The sequence below is a fragment of the Brassica napus genome, chromosome C2 (assembly GCF_020379485.1).
Source record: "Brassica napus cultivar Da-Ae chromosome C2, Da-Ae, whole genome shotgun sequence".
Taxonomy (NCBI): Eukaryota; Viridiplantae; Streptophyta; class Magnoliopsida; order Brassicales; family Brassicaceae; genus Brassica; species Brassica napus.
The window spans coordinates 57,462,154-57,478,335 of record NC_063445.1 but is presented as its reverse complement, the minus strand read 5'-3'; the positions used below and the strand labels follow the sequence as shown (position 1 = coordinate 57,478,335).

General features: G+C 33.5%; 2 protein-coding genes and 1 long non-coding RNA gene across 3 annotated transcripts; 1 reads left to right on the top strand and 2 right to left on the bottom strand.

The window, feature by feature from the left end:
- Window positions 1–7,297: 7,297 nt before the first annotated feature.
- Window positions 7,298–10,240, bottom strand: LOC106431208. Its single transcript, XM_013872014.3, has 9 exons — window positions 9,674–10,240; window positions 9,387–9,574; window positions 8,867–9,142; window positions 8,703–8,761; window positions 8,579–8,615; window positions 8,423–8,494; window positions 8,199–8,349; window positions 7,920–8,102; window positions 7,298–7,833 (listed from the first exon to the last, which is right to left on the bottom strand). The coding sequence occupies exons 1-9, from the start codon at window positions 9,857–9,859 to the stop codon at window positions 7,450–7,452; spliced, it is 1,536 nt and encodes a 511-aa protein (XP_013727468.2). The 5' UTR covers window positions 9,860–10,240; the 3' UTR covers window positions 7,298–7,449.
- Window positions 10,241–11,907: 1,667 nt separating this feature from the next.
- LOC106431211 (protein CYSTEINE-RICH TRANSMEMBRANE MODULE 13-like) lies at window positions 11,908–12,630 on the bottom strand. Its single transcript, XM_013872016.3, has 3 exons — window positions 12,444–12,630; window positions 12,215–12,362; window positions 11,908–12,101 (listed from the first exon to the last, which is right to left on the bottom strand). The coding sequence occupies exons 1-3, from the start codon at window positions 12,487–12,489 to the stop codon at window positions 12,056–12,058; spliced, it is 240 nt and encodes a 79-aa protein (XP_013727470.1). The 5' UTR covers window positions 12,490–12,630; the 3' UTR covers window positions 11,908–12,055.
- A 638-nt stretch (window positions 12,631–13,268) lies between these two features.
- On the top strand, window positions 13,269–15,570 carry LOC106431210. Its single transcript, XR_007319214.1, has 4 exons — window positions 13,269–13,445; window positions 13,584–13,703; window positions 13,784–14,211; window positions 14,280–15,570. It is a non-coding gene; the product is annotated as an uncharacterized LOC106431210 (long non-coding RNA).
- The last annotated feature ends 612 nt before the right edge of the window (window positions 15,571–16,182 follow it).

Genomic DNA, 16,182 nt, shown 5'->3' with positions numbered 1-16,182 from the left:
TCACTGCGTGTATGCCCAATTCCTTTACACTCAATACATTTTTGCTCTTTTCTCTTAGCATGGGGACACTCGCTCCTGAAGTGTCTGTAACCTTCACACTCATGACACTTCTTTGTGTTCTTGCTAGAATCATGCTTTGAGTGCTGAGAGCTACTCCTTTCATAATCATCCTTTTGGTAGCGTCCATTGAATCTACCACCACCTTTCTCCATACGCTTGACAAACTTGTTGAAGTTTCGTGCCATTAGACTCAGGTTTTCTTCAATCTTAGTAACTCAACCATCATCCTTAGACTCGGCTGTGAAAGCAATGCTCTTCTGATTAGTAGATTGTCGGTTGTTTTTCTCAAGATCATGCACTTTCAAAATGCCAGAGAGTTGATCAAACTTCATCTCATCTGTGTCTACAGCCAGTGTAAGTACAGCTTTATAAGCTTCAAACCGTGGAGGTAAGCACCTTAGCAGTTTCTTTACCAGATCCTTTTCTTCATACTTCTTTCCAAGGACAGACGCTTCACTTGCCAGTTCACTGATCTTGCATATGAATCCATCAATTGGCTCATCGTCACTCATTCTCAGGTTTTCAAACTTAGAGGCTAGATGATCAAGACGTGTCCTTCTCACACTGGTATTCCCTTCAAAGTGATTTATGAGCGTATCCTACGCTTGCTTGGCAGATTCGCATCCTTGTATGATCTTGAACTGCTCAACATCTACTGATGAGAATATGACAGTTAGAGCTTTTGAGTTGAATTTAGACGCCTTCTTCTCACCATCAGTCCACTGGTCTTTAGGTTTTTGACCTATAGACTTCTCTTCCAAGACAACAGTAGGAGCACTCCAACCATCTTCTACAGATGTCCAGGCATCTTCATCAACCCCTCTGATGATGTGTTGCATCCTTACTTTCCAGTGACCAAAGTTGGTACTGTCCAGCATGATAGGCTTATGAATGTGTAAGAGTTCCTTCATGGTGTCCATGAAATCCGCAGGATCTCAACCTGTAAGTAGTACTTGATACCACAGAGGTTTCCTGCTCTGATACCAAATGAAAGTTCAGAGACACCCAAATTATAACTCACACACAAGAGATTTCAAGAACACTTTCTTGTATATTAGAAACCTTTTAAACAATCTCCTAAATCTGTTTAATCTGATTTATGCTCAGTCACACACGACTAGCGACAGACCAGTTTCTAATCTCTAAATCACAGAGACCCAAGCTAAACACCTGTTACTTGATCTCTGTAGCCGACAAGAACAAACCTCTTGTTCTAGCTTTTTCTCCCTTAACGCTTAACCTAAAACTCTTTCTGATTATCTCATTAAGTAGACACAAAAAAGACAATATTCTATTTCCTAAAATCTTGCAAACTAGAAGATCTTCTTTGCTTCACATCCAAGCAATATCTTTTATTTCCATAAGTTTGTGACACGTCATCACTCGTAACAAACTCGCCATACTGTGTTACACAATCACCTCGCTGTGTAACACACTCTTAGCTCAGCTCGAACATGCTCACAATCTTGAGCTTACACCATCTTGTACCCCTCACGCATTTTCGCCGAGGAATCTCCCTTTTTTTTTTACTTTGATCGACGGAAATAAGCGGCGGCTACTTTTAATAGATAGATTAGGTTTCCTCTCGTGACACTCTCTATTTATTGGGCCTATAATAAAGAGTTGTTTCCAGGGATTTCCATATCATACACTCTTGCAGACTCTAAACTCTTACAGTCTTACTCAATCGGAAAAAACTCTTCCGTAGCCACTGTATTACGAAAAGATCCTTGCCCAAGTCTGAGCAACAACAGCTTCAGCTCCGGCTGTGCTTCTAGAGAGACATGAGCATGTTCACGTGACAATCTGCAACTGCAACTGTAAAAAATCTCAGCTATTGTTATCTTACACATTATTTATTCCATTTTTCACCATCAGCTTGGCCTGATCTGCTTCATCCACCTCTCAGAACACATCCGTGTTGGTTCTAGCTGCAGCTAAATGATAAAAACCGCAGGTAAGTTGATACGAAAGCGAGCTCAGTCGTTAACACTTACTTTGGTACGTGTTTCACATAAAAGACAAACAAATAGTAAGACATACCCAATGGAAACAGCTAGGCAGATCAGAATCTTTTTTTGTGTCTTAGAAATAAAAGGTCGTTTTTGTAAAACCTATACAGTCTTTGGTACGTATTGGATTATCTATGTATATGTGAAATAATCGACACTATTAGCTATTTTGTTTAGATTTAACTTGTGTGGTTAAACTTTATGAAATAGTTTTTTCTTATTATATTATTGGATAGATTCTGTATTGTGCTTTAATTTCTTTGGATTTGGAACTCTACAGATGTTTCCATTCTTGTTTAACAATTAACAATTCACTGTGGGAAAGGCTTTCTCTTTATATTTATAATAACCAGATTCCTCCTGTGGACTGGTTCATACACTGGCATGCTAAATATGTATACCTTTGACTGCAAGCAGCTGACTGACTATTAATCTACCAAACAGTCAGGAATTAGTATGTAGATGAACTATATGGCCTATATAGCTAATTGTTTTCTTCTTGCACACAAAACCAACCAGTTGATCATAATTCTGATTTCCAACTATTGGCTTTTCTTTTCTATCTAAGGTAGAAACTCTATAAATTAATACTCGATAAACTAATAAATATTATAAATTAATAAATTCTATGGTCCCGGGTTGGATCCTAGTTCAAAATATGATACGATAAACTAAAAATATAACAATAATTTAGAAAATCGTATGTAAATATATGGTCCCATTAAAATCATAAATTAATATTTTTTTTATATACATTTTTAATAAGTACAAAAAAACAATTGTATTATTTACTTTATTTCACAATAGAATTATATTTATATTTTCTTAATATTTTAACATATTTTGCTAATATTTAGCAAAATTATATCTAGACCACATTTAAATTTTATAAAACATATTTCCATACACTAAAAATACAATAGTTAGTAGTTAGGAGTACAGGATGTTGGAGTTTTCTATACACTAAATTTCAGGCTTGTTGGAGTTTCCTCGTGAGGTTCAGTTCCAAGAATCCAACGAGATTGAAGACTTGTAGAAGATGTTGTTGCACTACTGAACCGGAGTACAGCAACATTAGTACGGTTTTTTTTTTACAACAATAATTAAACTATTATAAAGGGCCCACCGGTTCGGAAAACCAAACCGGTGGTATTGAATCAACATAGAACACATCTGTAGGGGAACTCCGAACACCTCGTGCAAGCTTGTCCGCCACTAAATTAGTTGCTCTCGGTATATGTCGAATCTTGATGGAAGGAAAGAAACTCTTACTGCATCGAAACTCCTCCAAGTGTGTAGCAAAAGCTGGCCATTCGTCAGGTGAGGGTGCCATCTTCACCAATTGAGAACAGTCTGTTGCAAAAACTACGTCTGAATAGTCAAGGGTCTTCATGCACTTCATAGCCCATATCAAGGCTTCACATTCTGCATGTAAAGCTGATAAGCTTTTTCGGAGATTCATCGCCCCCATCATCTTCTCTTCTGATCCCACGTTTCTACAAAACCATCCCTGGCCCGAGAATTTATCATTCTCTTTCCACGCCCCATCTATTACACAAACATTAGTACGGTAAGTAACAATAATTAGACACATTAAATCAACTTTTTTTGTTGGGGCAAATATATTATAGATTAAAAGGATCAAATATACTATTTATAAAATTTTAATTTAGAAGATTAGGTATTCTTTAGTTCTAGAATTATAAAATATACACTTTTATATAAAATAATTAAAATGATTTTGAATTATCTAATTAGAATGAAAAAGGTTTATTTTCTACTATAATGTTTTTAACAATAAAATAAATTATCTTACAAAGTATAAGTTAAATTCTAACAAGTGGTAGGATATTTAAAATTATTATTTTTAAATGAGTTTATAAATTCTTTGAAATTAAGAGATATAAATAGCAAGTTAATAAATTGGGGAAAATAAATTGATTGCTAGGAAAATGATTTTTATGAAAAAACTTCTCTCTCTCCTCTCTTCTAGAGAGAGGAAATTCTCTCTATCTTCCCTCTTAACCATAATAGATCTTTCATAAGTAATAGAGAAAAGGAGAGAGATTTTGTCTTTTTGATGTGTATATTTTCGATCCTAGATCGAATCTAAACTTTCGCTAGGCGAATCAGTTTTCGTTAGGCGAGTATTTTTGTTGTGTTTTCAAACCAATCGGATACTGTTCTTATGTTTTCTATTTTCTTCTCCGATTTCTGGTTTGATGTAATAAAGCTCTGATCTTATGATCGGAATCAAGTTTTGTTTCTCTCCTCTTGTTTTATTCTTATTTTGTTTGGTCTAGGAAGTCTCAGTGCTCTCATCGCTAGTCATGCTATGTCTCTTCATCAAACGGGAATCAATCTTCGCTTCAGACTTAAGTGAAGTCTCCTTCCTGGTGAACGACAAAGGTTACTGATGAAGTAATTGGAGTTAGTGCAGATTCAGATAAACTGGAGTTTCTTCAGGAAGCGTTCTGGTAAGGCTCTGCAACTTCCTCTACTAAAGCTTCTCACGGGATTTCACATCTGGCGGTGTGAATACGAGCTTCTCTAGATCGACGGCGATAAAGAGAAGAAGAAACATGCAAGCATATAGATCTGATTGGGAGAGAGGCCGTGGTTCTTAGTCCGACTTGCAGCCGGCGGTGGCATCGGTATCTTTTCCTGATTCCAGAAAATTCGAAGCCTTCATTGCCGACACGTGTGCTCTACATGCCGAATGCCCTTACCTTTAGTAGTTGGGCTTGCAAAAAAGGGGTTTGGGCTTCATTTGTTTTTACTCTTTTGTTTGTAATAGAAATGAGTTTGATTCTGCTTGTAAATTGGCCTCTGACCATCATGCTTAATGAAAGCAACAGTTGACAAAAAAAAGGAAAATGATTTTTATGGGGCCCACATCAAAGTGGATAAAAACTTGTTTAATAACCTATGAGATTTTACCAGGTACACCTAAAACCATGACACCACCTAGCTTACATTTGTCAACCTGAACAAAAATTATATAAAATCAACTGCTGGCATGTGACCCCGTAAGCTTGAGTAGTCTAGTAAATAGAGGATGGATCTGGATATCCAGAAAATTTAAGGTATCCAGATACATAGATTTAGTGTCAGAATTTGAATTTGTGGCTTCCGTATATCCATCTAGATATCGTATTACCGTATGTATCCGGATCCACCGTATTACTGCATGTATCCGGATCCAAATCTAGAACTGTAAAAAATAATTAAAGAAAAATAAAAATAAAAATATTTTTTAAAAATACTAAAATTCTAAAAATAATACATAAATTAAATATTTATACAAGATTTATAAATATATATATATGTATATAATATTAAGAAATTAAAATATATATTATAAACTAGTTTTATGTATAAATATTAATATATTATTAATAAAATTAAAAATTTAACCATTTAAAAACATATCCAAATACCAGATTTATAAATTAAGCTATCCAGATATAGATTTGATTTTGACGGATACAAGATTTAACTATCCGGATCCAGATGTTGACTTCCCGGATATCGTATTTTTGAAGTGGATTTTGGATTGAATCTGGATCTCAGATAATAAGTTCCAGGCTAGTAGAACATTTCCATTGAATAATTTTATAGAGTAACTTAAGAATAAAAACTAAAAAAAAATCAAAAAGAAAGTGAGTTGTTAAGAAGTTTTTAGAACCCCCAACCATGAGATTCTCTATTGCCATGAATAGCATTTTCAACAAAATTATAAATTTAATCATTAATTTATTATACATTAAACTATGAATAATTTATTAGTGAAAACTCAAATTAAGAATTGCTCTAACTTTTGGTTCCTTTGTAATTACTATTTTTCATTTTTTTTAACGTTGATTTATTATGATATTACAATTATGATATGAGAAATGTTACATAGACGATTCGACAACCGACAATACTACATGTCTTATGAGGACCTACGTCTAACTGCATCACCTGAGTCGCCCTATGAAAATCCACATCTGACCAGATTTACTTGTACCATATTGAAGATCCCTTGTAAGCCTTTCTTCCGTAGTTTGCATAATTGTTTAATAAATCGCCATTTCCGGGACTTGAAACCTGGATTTCTTGTAATCTGCAAGAAATTGCATAGTCTGGGATTCGAACCATAAACCTGGGTGTAAAAACCTTTAAACCTTAACCACTAGGCTACGGTGCTTCCACAATTACTCTTTTCTAATGTTCCTCTATTAATTAATACATAAAGGATATTCATTCGCTATTTATTTGTTTATTGGTTGTTGTAATTTAATGGATTTGAAAATCCGAAGTAAATTTAGTGTTATTGGTTCTATGATTTTCAAATCTGTATTAAAATCATGTGTTATTGGTTTAATGATTCATAAATTATATATCCGAAGTCGTATAAGATTTAGTGGGGGTTATTGGTTGTTGTATTTTAATGGATTTGAAAATTCGAAGTAAATTTAGTTTTATTGGTTCTATGATTTTCAAATTTGTATTAAAATCATGTGTTATTGGTTTAATGATTCATAAATTCTATATCAAATCAAGTGTTATTCAATCGTACGGATTTACTAATAAATTTAATTTTATAATGAATTTGAATAGAATTTTTTGGATTTTTTTTGTTAAAAATACAAAGATTCAAATCCGACGGAAAACCTCGGGATTTGTAAATACTTAATTTAAATAAAACAAGTCGTATTCGTTCTTCTCAATCTTCACCGCTTCTCCTCCGCCGATCTCGCAACCATGAGCAAAGGTCCAGGACTATTCGCTGATCACTCGACTTCAGTGAAAGCTAAGCTCAACAACCACGGCACACTCGGTGCTCTGCTTCAGCACGTGGTGTTGCCTAAATCACTAGTGACTGTTTCAAGTGAGATCGATACTAAGGCGTTAGACAAGCATCCAAGGTTTGGTCTTTCTCTTGCACTCAAACCTTGAGAGCTCACATGAGTCTCCAAACCTTTCTCGTATTGTCTCATTTATTGAATTCTACTGCAGGACCTAGAGTTTGTGTCTTTTTTCTGAATAAATAGTTCCGGCAGTAAAATTGACGGATAATTTTTTTTTTTCGTAAATGGTTGTTTATTGACATTTTTGACTAGTTAATATTCGTGCATTCCCTACCAATTTTGTTAAAATTAAAATGTTGATTAGCCTTTGGTAGAGCTCAAATCGAAAATGCATTGTTAGACGCACGCAACATTGAACCCTTGGCTGAATACGTAGACAAATACTTGTTGAGTCATACTTATTACAAATGTTTGATACAATGTCATATTTACATTTCTTAAAAATATTGTATGTTTCAACCAGAAAAAAAAATGTAAATACAAAACAAAATCTATAATGATATACATACACACATTCACCACTATATATTCACTTGTCTTACTTCTTCTTCGGAAGTTGGATGAATCGAAAACCAAGCAAAGCTCTTTCCTCTCTCTTGGTAAGCTCTAGCGAGGAAGAGCAGAACCGTAACCTTCATGATAAGAGAGAGAGCAATCATGCACGCCCAGAGCCGATACATTGAAGCCCTAAAGGGTTTACACTGGTTAGAGACGATGCTCGATAACGTGTCTTTCACGTGAAGGCATTGCATTAGATTTTGAAGAGAAGGAAATATGTCCAGCATCCCCTGAGCTGAGTTGCTGTAAGCATACACCTTTAGGTAAGCTGCTTCCGGGATGAATTTGCCGGTGATTCTGCAGGTTTCCGGTGGATCTTTGTCGTGGCATGTGAATCTTGAAAGAACCTAAAAATACAAAAAAAAAAGATCTTTAGTTCATTATGTGTCCTAAGAACGCAAACATGAGTTGATTTGGACTTAAATAGAGTTACATTTGGGAATTGGCCGATTGGAATGGCACCGTTGGAGCAGCTTTGTGGTGTGTAGCTGTTGATCTGTTGTCCTAAAAACGGATCACATATCAGTCCAGACTCCGGCGCCGACGATGATACAGTTCTACTCCGGTCAGTCAAGGCATTATAAGACCGCATTGAACTTGCTACTTTTGAGTTTAACTGAAAGAACAGAGAAAAAAACATAAAAGTCAAGAAACAGCGGATTTTAGATTTTATAATTTTTACCATTCTTGATTGATTTATATAAGTATATACCTCGGTGATGAAGTTACGGATCATTAAGCTGACTTCCATTAGGGTTTTGTCAGAATGAAGAGGATCCATGCAAGGAAAAATATTTGTCAGTGTACTGTTTTGTGGGTCTTGTACAAAGCCACTGAACGCTGAGCAAACGTCTTCTGCGAATCTGCGTTGAGTGAAAAAAAAACTGAGGAGTCAGGAACAAGTTGGGGTTTGTCTTTAGGGTTTGATCAGCTTACGTGTGAAGGAAGAAATCGAAACCAGTTAGAGCCCAAGAAAGAGTTGTTAATATCCAACACAAGAATATCACCCTGATTAGTAAAAAAATTAGAAACATAATAAATAATCTTTACAATCCAATTTAACAAGAAATTATGTTTAGTTGGATGGCTTACATGATGAATCCAGGGTGCCAATGAAGCAAGATAGGAACTGTGATAGATACAAGTAAAAAAAAAATAAAAACTTAGACACATAAAAATTCAGACATAACTTGTAGTGGATGTTAAATGATCTTACCGAGGGCTAGAAGGAGAACGAATAAGTTGGTCGATGCAATCACAAGATGAGTTACATACCTGAGAAGACAAAAAACATACAGACCAGAACAATGTTGGACTTTTGATACAGAGAGAAGATCAAAAACAAAACATAAGATCTGAGGAGAGGAGACTATATATTACGAGATTTGGATGGCGAGATCAATGGTAGGACCGTTATGGTGAACAAAGCTTTGAATCATCTGAGATCCTTTTTTGAGTCGATGACTAGTGACATTGAGAAGATGAGTCGTTGTCTGATCGTAGGGAAGCAACAGGTACTGTATCCTCGTCAGCGACGTTATCACGGTACGTATGTTTCTGTCTACATCTTCTCCTGTTTTGTCTATGGTTTCTTTCATCTCCTCTGTTCTGGACTTCGAGCTTTGGTTGGCTGCTATCACTATCCCTGTCGTTGCCCTGTTTAAATTTTATCAAATCCAAGTGAGTGACATTATTTTTTATTTTTATTTATTTTAATATCAGGAGGTTCATGACTAAGCCCGAAACCACATCATATAATATCAGTTTCGTTCCAGCGAACTGAAAACTTTTTCGACACAATGACCGGAGTCTTTTTCAGTTGAGCTAATGATCTCCGGTACTAAGTGAGTGAGTGACATTACGGATAGAGAAGAAGAAAGTGTTTATATATAAAGCTTACACTGAGAGAGACATGAAGAGAAGAAGAAGTAAGAAGAGAGGAAGATAGTAACGGTCAAGATATCGACGTTGCGTGGAAGAAACACGTCTTCTTTTGTTGAAGAAAGCTACGTAAAGACCGAAGCATACGCCGGCAATAAGAAACACTCCGGCGACGGCGTAACCGTGGATTCCGGTAAAAAACGTAGCCTGACGATATGCCATTAAAATATTACTTTTAACTATACGTTAATAAAAAGATCTACTACAAAAAAAAAAATGAGATGAAGAAGAAGAAGAGAGACTCACTGCCCAATAATGTTTGTCTTGAACGTTGAAACTTCCGTTGTAATACCTAAAGCTGTTAAGAGGGTCGCGTCTCTTAAACCGGTCATGATCTCCACCGTCCGGTAAACTGTGAACCGACAAAACCGGAGAAATCACGGCCGTTAAGAGGAGCTGAAACAGAACTCCGAGTATTCTTGGTTTTGTCATGATGATCGAAAATCATGTTACTAGTTTATTTTCACATATCTTTTTGGGGGATTAAAAGAGATTTATGAGACTACATTTGTTATAAATATTTGGTTATTGTATTGCCTTTCTTCTGGGTGTGTTTGACTTACTTACTAAGGTAAGGATAGCTTGTGGCCACATTGTTCTTTCTTTCTTTTCTTTTTTTTTTTTTTGGGTGAAGGAAGGAGAGTGATTAGAGTAACGTATCTTAAGCCGGTTTTCCCTGCTTTCTTTATTTGACTCGCTCTTCTTCTTTTGTTGGTTTTACTTTGTTCACAAAGAAAAGAAGGAAGGAAAAAGAGATCAAATACATACTTTACTAAAGCGTACGTGAGTTATATACAATATTCGACATGCTTCTCATACGAAAGAGTTTTGACCATTTTACTAATTTGGAAAAATCACACTGGTATTGTAATCCTATCAAGTGTCTTTAGACTATTTGCTGAATGTTTACATGAGTAAATGATGGATCACATTTATCTCACAACAATACAGTATAAATATTGTAGTTAAAATTTCCTTAGTTAAAAAATAAAATATAGTATAATTCTCTCAAATAGTCATTTTTAAATTGTCATAAAAATAGTTTTCAAAGAAAAAAATGATTAAAATAGTCTTTTTTATTTTGAAATTTTAATTATTATTTTTTATTTTTAAAAATTTGAAATCATATCTCAAAACTTCATCCTTTAACTCTAAACCCTAAATCCAGATTAGTTAACCTAACTTTTAATAAAAATTATTTTTGTCATTTTTTTCCATTGAGATTACCTTACTCTTGTATAATAACCCACTAAAGTGGGCCTAAAAGCCCAAAGCGAAACCCAATTAAACGACTCTCCGCTACTGGCTGAAACGGAGCGTATAAATGCAGCTTCCAATCCCAAATCTTCCCCAAGAGCGAAAGGATAGAGAGAGAGAGAAGAAGAAGCTTCAATTTAGCAGAGCCCGTGGAGGAAAAAGTTCCTCCAGACCGATCTGTCGAATTAACTGGTGGAACTACTCTTTGTAAGCGAGAGAGAGAGCAAGAGCTCTACTTGGTAATAACCTCTAACTAGTAACATTGTCTCAATTATTCTTCACGCAAGAGATGGAGCTTTCATTGATAGGTCTTCAAACAAACAAACAAAAAGGACTTGGATTGTGAAGATGTTTTTCTTTGCAACAGGGGGCTAAAGTCGCAAAGAGATTAAATGTTAGTCTCTCTGCAAGTTCTTCGTCTTTTCTCAGTCTTCCTCTGTACATTAGATTTTATTGTTTTACGCAATGAGATTACACCTTCCTCCAAGTTTTGGATTTTTCAGTTTTATTATGAGTTCATTGCACATTTTGAAAGAACCTGATTAGTTGTAATTGAGATTATATTAGAAGTTGGGGGTCTAGAAGAACACTAGATATTGAAGATGATGATGAAGAATATTCACTTTCAGTTTATGACATTCTCAAAGTTTGGGAAGAGAGTAGTAAGAAAAAAAGATTTGAAATGCTTGTAAATTTTCTCAAAATCAACAATCTAGTAGTAATATAGAAGAATACAACACAATCTGAATTCACTTTCTTATTCATAATAGCATGATTTGATTATTAAATTTCTCTCTCTCTTTTTTTTTTGTCAAACTATATTAAATTTATGTTCAAAAAAAAAAAAACTATATTAAATTTGTCTCAAGCTGTATAAAACTCTCTTTGTTTCTTCGTTATTTAGCATCTGTGAGCTTTTGTCTGAATGGATTATTTTTTGTATGTTATAATAAATATGATGATGATGATGATGATGATGATGACAAACACCTCATCTAAGATTTCTGATCATTTGCTGATCTACTTCTCAATAGTTTCGAATTCTTGTATATGAAAGAGACATATGGTCATGGACGAGTCAATAATCCATAAGAATATAACAAAAAAATTCACAAGACAAAAAGAAGATAGAACAACAGAAGAGAGATATTTGAACAAGATTTCTGATCATTTGCTGATCTACTTCTCAATAGTTTCGAATTCTTGTATATGAAAGAGACATATGGTCATGGACGAGTCAATAATCCATAAGAATATAACAAAAAAATTCACAAGACAAAAAGAAGATAGAACAACAGAAGAGAGATATTTGAACAAGACAAAGACGGTCTTTACATGATGTAAAAATGTAAACAGAATCGTCGTCTGCGATCAGAAACAAGCATCCAAGAGACAGCAACAGCAGAGAGCAGCCAAACTGTGATTTACATATATATAAACAGACCACAAAACATATTATTATTTGGATACTAAAACAAACAAAAGATCATTTTAATTAAAAAAAGAGAGATGGAGGGATCAAGAATATACCATCCTTCGAGCATACCGACTTGTTGCTTTTGCTGAGGAGGAGCTTGAGAGTATTGAGGAGGAGGAGGATAACCTTGAGCAGGGTATCCCTGAGCATATCCCGGCGGCGGATAACCGGCGGGAGGATAAGCGTCCTTAGGAGGATACCCTTTTCAACAAGAATTCAAGAGAGAGCAAAGATTAAACCAGCAGAGACGATACAAACCGAACTAGAGAGAAGATCTATTACCTTGGGGAGGAGGAGCACCAACTGGATACTGTTGTTGATTATACATCTTTCTTCTTCTTTTGAGTTCTTTGAGCTTTTCTTCTTTCTTTTGTTCTCTTTCTTTCTTTCTTTCTTTCCTTCTTTCTTTCTTTCCTTTATATAGTATATATTATTTTGTCAAATTCAAACTTTCTTCTTCTTCGTTTCTAATAGATTAGTCATTTAATATAAAGAAAAATATTCTTAAAAAGTCTTTCTTGCATCATAAAGATTTTACGAATAAATTCCTTTGAAAGTTAGGTGATCTATCTGTTGTTGATACTTGACCTTACAACTTTTGTATTTTAGCTGGTAAATCTTAAAGTTAATATGTTTAAAAACCCAAAAATTAAGCAATTTATCTTAAAAGCTGGTAAAATCTGAAAAATATGTTAAAAACCAAAATACTAAGCAATTTATTATAAAAGCTGGTAAAATCTGAAAGTTATTTATTTTTTGTCAGCTAAAAAAAAAAATCTGAAAGTTAATATTAACTATTTAAATCCTTATTTAAAACATGATTAATTTGTTGGCAGATCATGTTTGAACTTAAAATTATATAGTTTTCCTCATAATATAACAACAGCAAGAAAACAAATTAGATACGACCTCCTTTGGTTGAATAAGAAGATGGCTTTTATGATCCACCCACATGCTAGGGCAGGTTTCCTGTGACATCTATAATCTTACTATATACTATACTATTCGAATATTAATATCCATGAACAGTACAACCCATTGAGGACTATAACCATCTCCATCGGCCACTTCTTAAGAAAGGTTCTAAAAAAAAGTGAAAAAAAAATAAATGAAAAAGGCTTAAAAACAAAAGAACCGATGCTTAACTTGGGCCTTTAAGGATTGGTAAGTACCCTTGCGTGTCACTTTTTTAGTGGACCTCCTCTTTATGTCCCTCTCTCCTTCTGTGGTATCGCAGCTACTGTTTTCTCCATCATCATGTACGCTTCTCCACTCTCAATCATGGTAAGAAATCACTCAAGACGTGTTTCTTCAACTTTGGCTCTGTTTTTTTTTAAATGTTTGATTTTTGATGAACAGAACAAGACGTGTTTCTTCAACTTTGGCTCTGTTTTTTTTAAATGTTTGATTTTTGATGAACAGAGATTGGTGACGAAGACAAAGAGTGTAGAGTATATGTCATTCTTTTTATCACTCTTTGTGTTTCTCTGTGGAATTTCTTGGTTCATCTATGGTCTTATCGGTCGTGACCCTTTTGTTGCAGTAAGTTTAACTTTACTTCTCCCTTCCTTAACTGAAACTTGATTACTAAACATTGACGTTTTGTTATGTCTTGTGTGAAGATACCAAGTGGGTTTGAATGTGCGTTAGGAGAAGAAATCAACAGATGCTGAAAAGGATGAGAAGAAGACGGTGGAGATGAAAGATGAGGAGAAGAAACAAAATGTGGTTTATGGAAAGCAACAAGAGCAGCAAGTTTAGATCCTTTTGAATGATTTGTTCTGTGGTTGTTCTAACGTGGTAGGACAAAGTATTATTAAGATTCTATTCGTTCTGTTTCCATCTCTAACAAAGCGTTATGTTAGTATATAGATTAAGAAGCCTGTCGTCTGTGGTATTGCTTCTCTCGGTTATGATCATACAGAGATTCTTGGATAGTCTCTTTTGTCAGGAAATAAATGAATCCAAATGTTTTTTTTTTCTAATCAGTTGGTTTTATTTAGGACACACGCTTGCTGAAATCTCTGCAGAGAAAGCTGGTATCTTCAAGGTAACAACAAGAAGCTTCTGCGTTGCTTCGGTTTGAATTTCATTCTTATTGATTTGTCTGTGTTGCAGAGTGGAGTTCCTGCTTTTACAGTGCCTCAACCTGATGAAGCAATGAGTGTACTTGATGAGAAAGCTTCAGAATTGGAGGTAAATGACTATATACAAAACAACCTAATCACTAGACAGATGTTGAGTTGAATAGCTTTATGATTTGTAGTTGTATCTTTTGATTTGTAGCTTTATGTCATTTTTATTTAAAATTTTATGTTATCAAATCTATATCATTCAACTTAAAAAAAAAAAAAATTTAAGAAGAATAAGTTATTTTCACTAACTAAGGTTCTTAACTTCTCATATCACCTTTAAATCTATTAATTTAATCATTAGAACCTATCAGGAGTTCTAATGGATGGAGTTATGGAGTTGCTCTAAGAAACAGTGCTCGTTGCATTGTCTACACACAGACATGATACACACAGCTTAAATAAAAGAACCAATTAACATCGTTACTACAAACATCGTGGTAATAACATCGACAAAAGGCTAAAACATTAACAAAATCATCAAAGAAGAAAGTTTACTTTCACACTGTGGAGATTGTCGCAACCTATTGTTGTTTCTCACAAAAAAACATTACACATTAGCTTCTTACTGATTTCAGTTTACGTTCAGGATGTTTTTAGATAATCACAAATCATCGTTGATTCTCGGTATTCTAATTGGGCTACTACAGTCAAGCTAGGCCCATTCCTCTACAGTTTCATATGGATATTATACTTTCTTATTTGGCCCATCTGTTATCCTGCACTATATTTGCGAAGTGATTTATACACATGTTGTCACTACAATCATTCTCGCTGAAAAAAAGATGACATGACACTTAAAATAGATGACATAGTTTTAAAAAATAGTGACATGACATCGTATTAAGTGTGAGATGTAAAATTTCCTTATAAAAATTTAACTTTTTTTTCAGGGATTTTAAATATGGTAATAAAAATAACTCATATATCATCATTAATGTCAATTTTCCATATAAATATTTATTTATGGTAAACTATTAAATATATTAATAATTCATATATCACAATTAAAATAATAATATCTATGTATCTCACATTAATAAAAATAAACTAAATAAAGTAACACTAATCTAAAACAAATTTGATAGTTAAATATTTACACATTATTTAAATTTATCTGTTCATCTTCATCGTTTAAATTAAAGGAGTGATCTATAATTTTTTCATAGGCTTCCAAATTTGTTGATTCTTTAATAAGGTTCAGTTAGTAAACGCCTTATAGATGTACATAAACATTTTTTCAAAGATGATCAATAAATTTAACATTTCATCAAAAAAAAAAAAGATTTTTCAGTTTAACTAAAACAAACAAAATCTCAAATTTATTAGAATTTATATTTATATGTAAATATATATATATATGTATATATTTAAAATTAGATGGGAAGGTATATATATATATATATATATATATTTAAAATAAATAATCATTAAACACAATAATATAATTAAAACTATTTTTATAAAATCTAATTTTATCTTTATTAAAATTTAAATAAAATCAAATTTAAATAGTTATACCAAATCAAAAGAAATAAGATTACAAAAATATGTTTATGATTTTTTATAACAATTGAAGTTAAAATATAAATTAATAATGTTGAAATATAAATCAAAATTTTCTTTTGAAATAAAAAATATTATGTTAAAAATTACTATTACATGCGCAGGAAAACTGCTAGTTGATTTTATGGGTGCGTCTATGTAGTTACGACTTGCATGCGATGCATTATGATTTGAAATAAATGTTTTTTTTAATCAATTACTTTCATTTATCAAGACGAGAAACGGAAAATTCAAGTGATGATTATAGACTTGTTTCGAACAAAATTTTCCAATTCAAATATTACAACACTAGCTTCGTTCGCCCACCAAACCAACACGTTCCA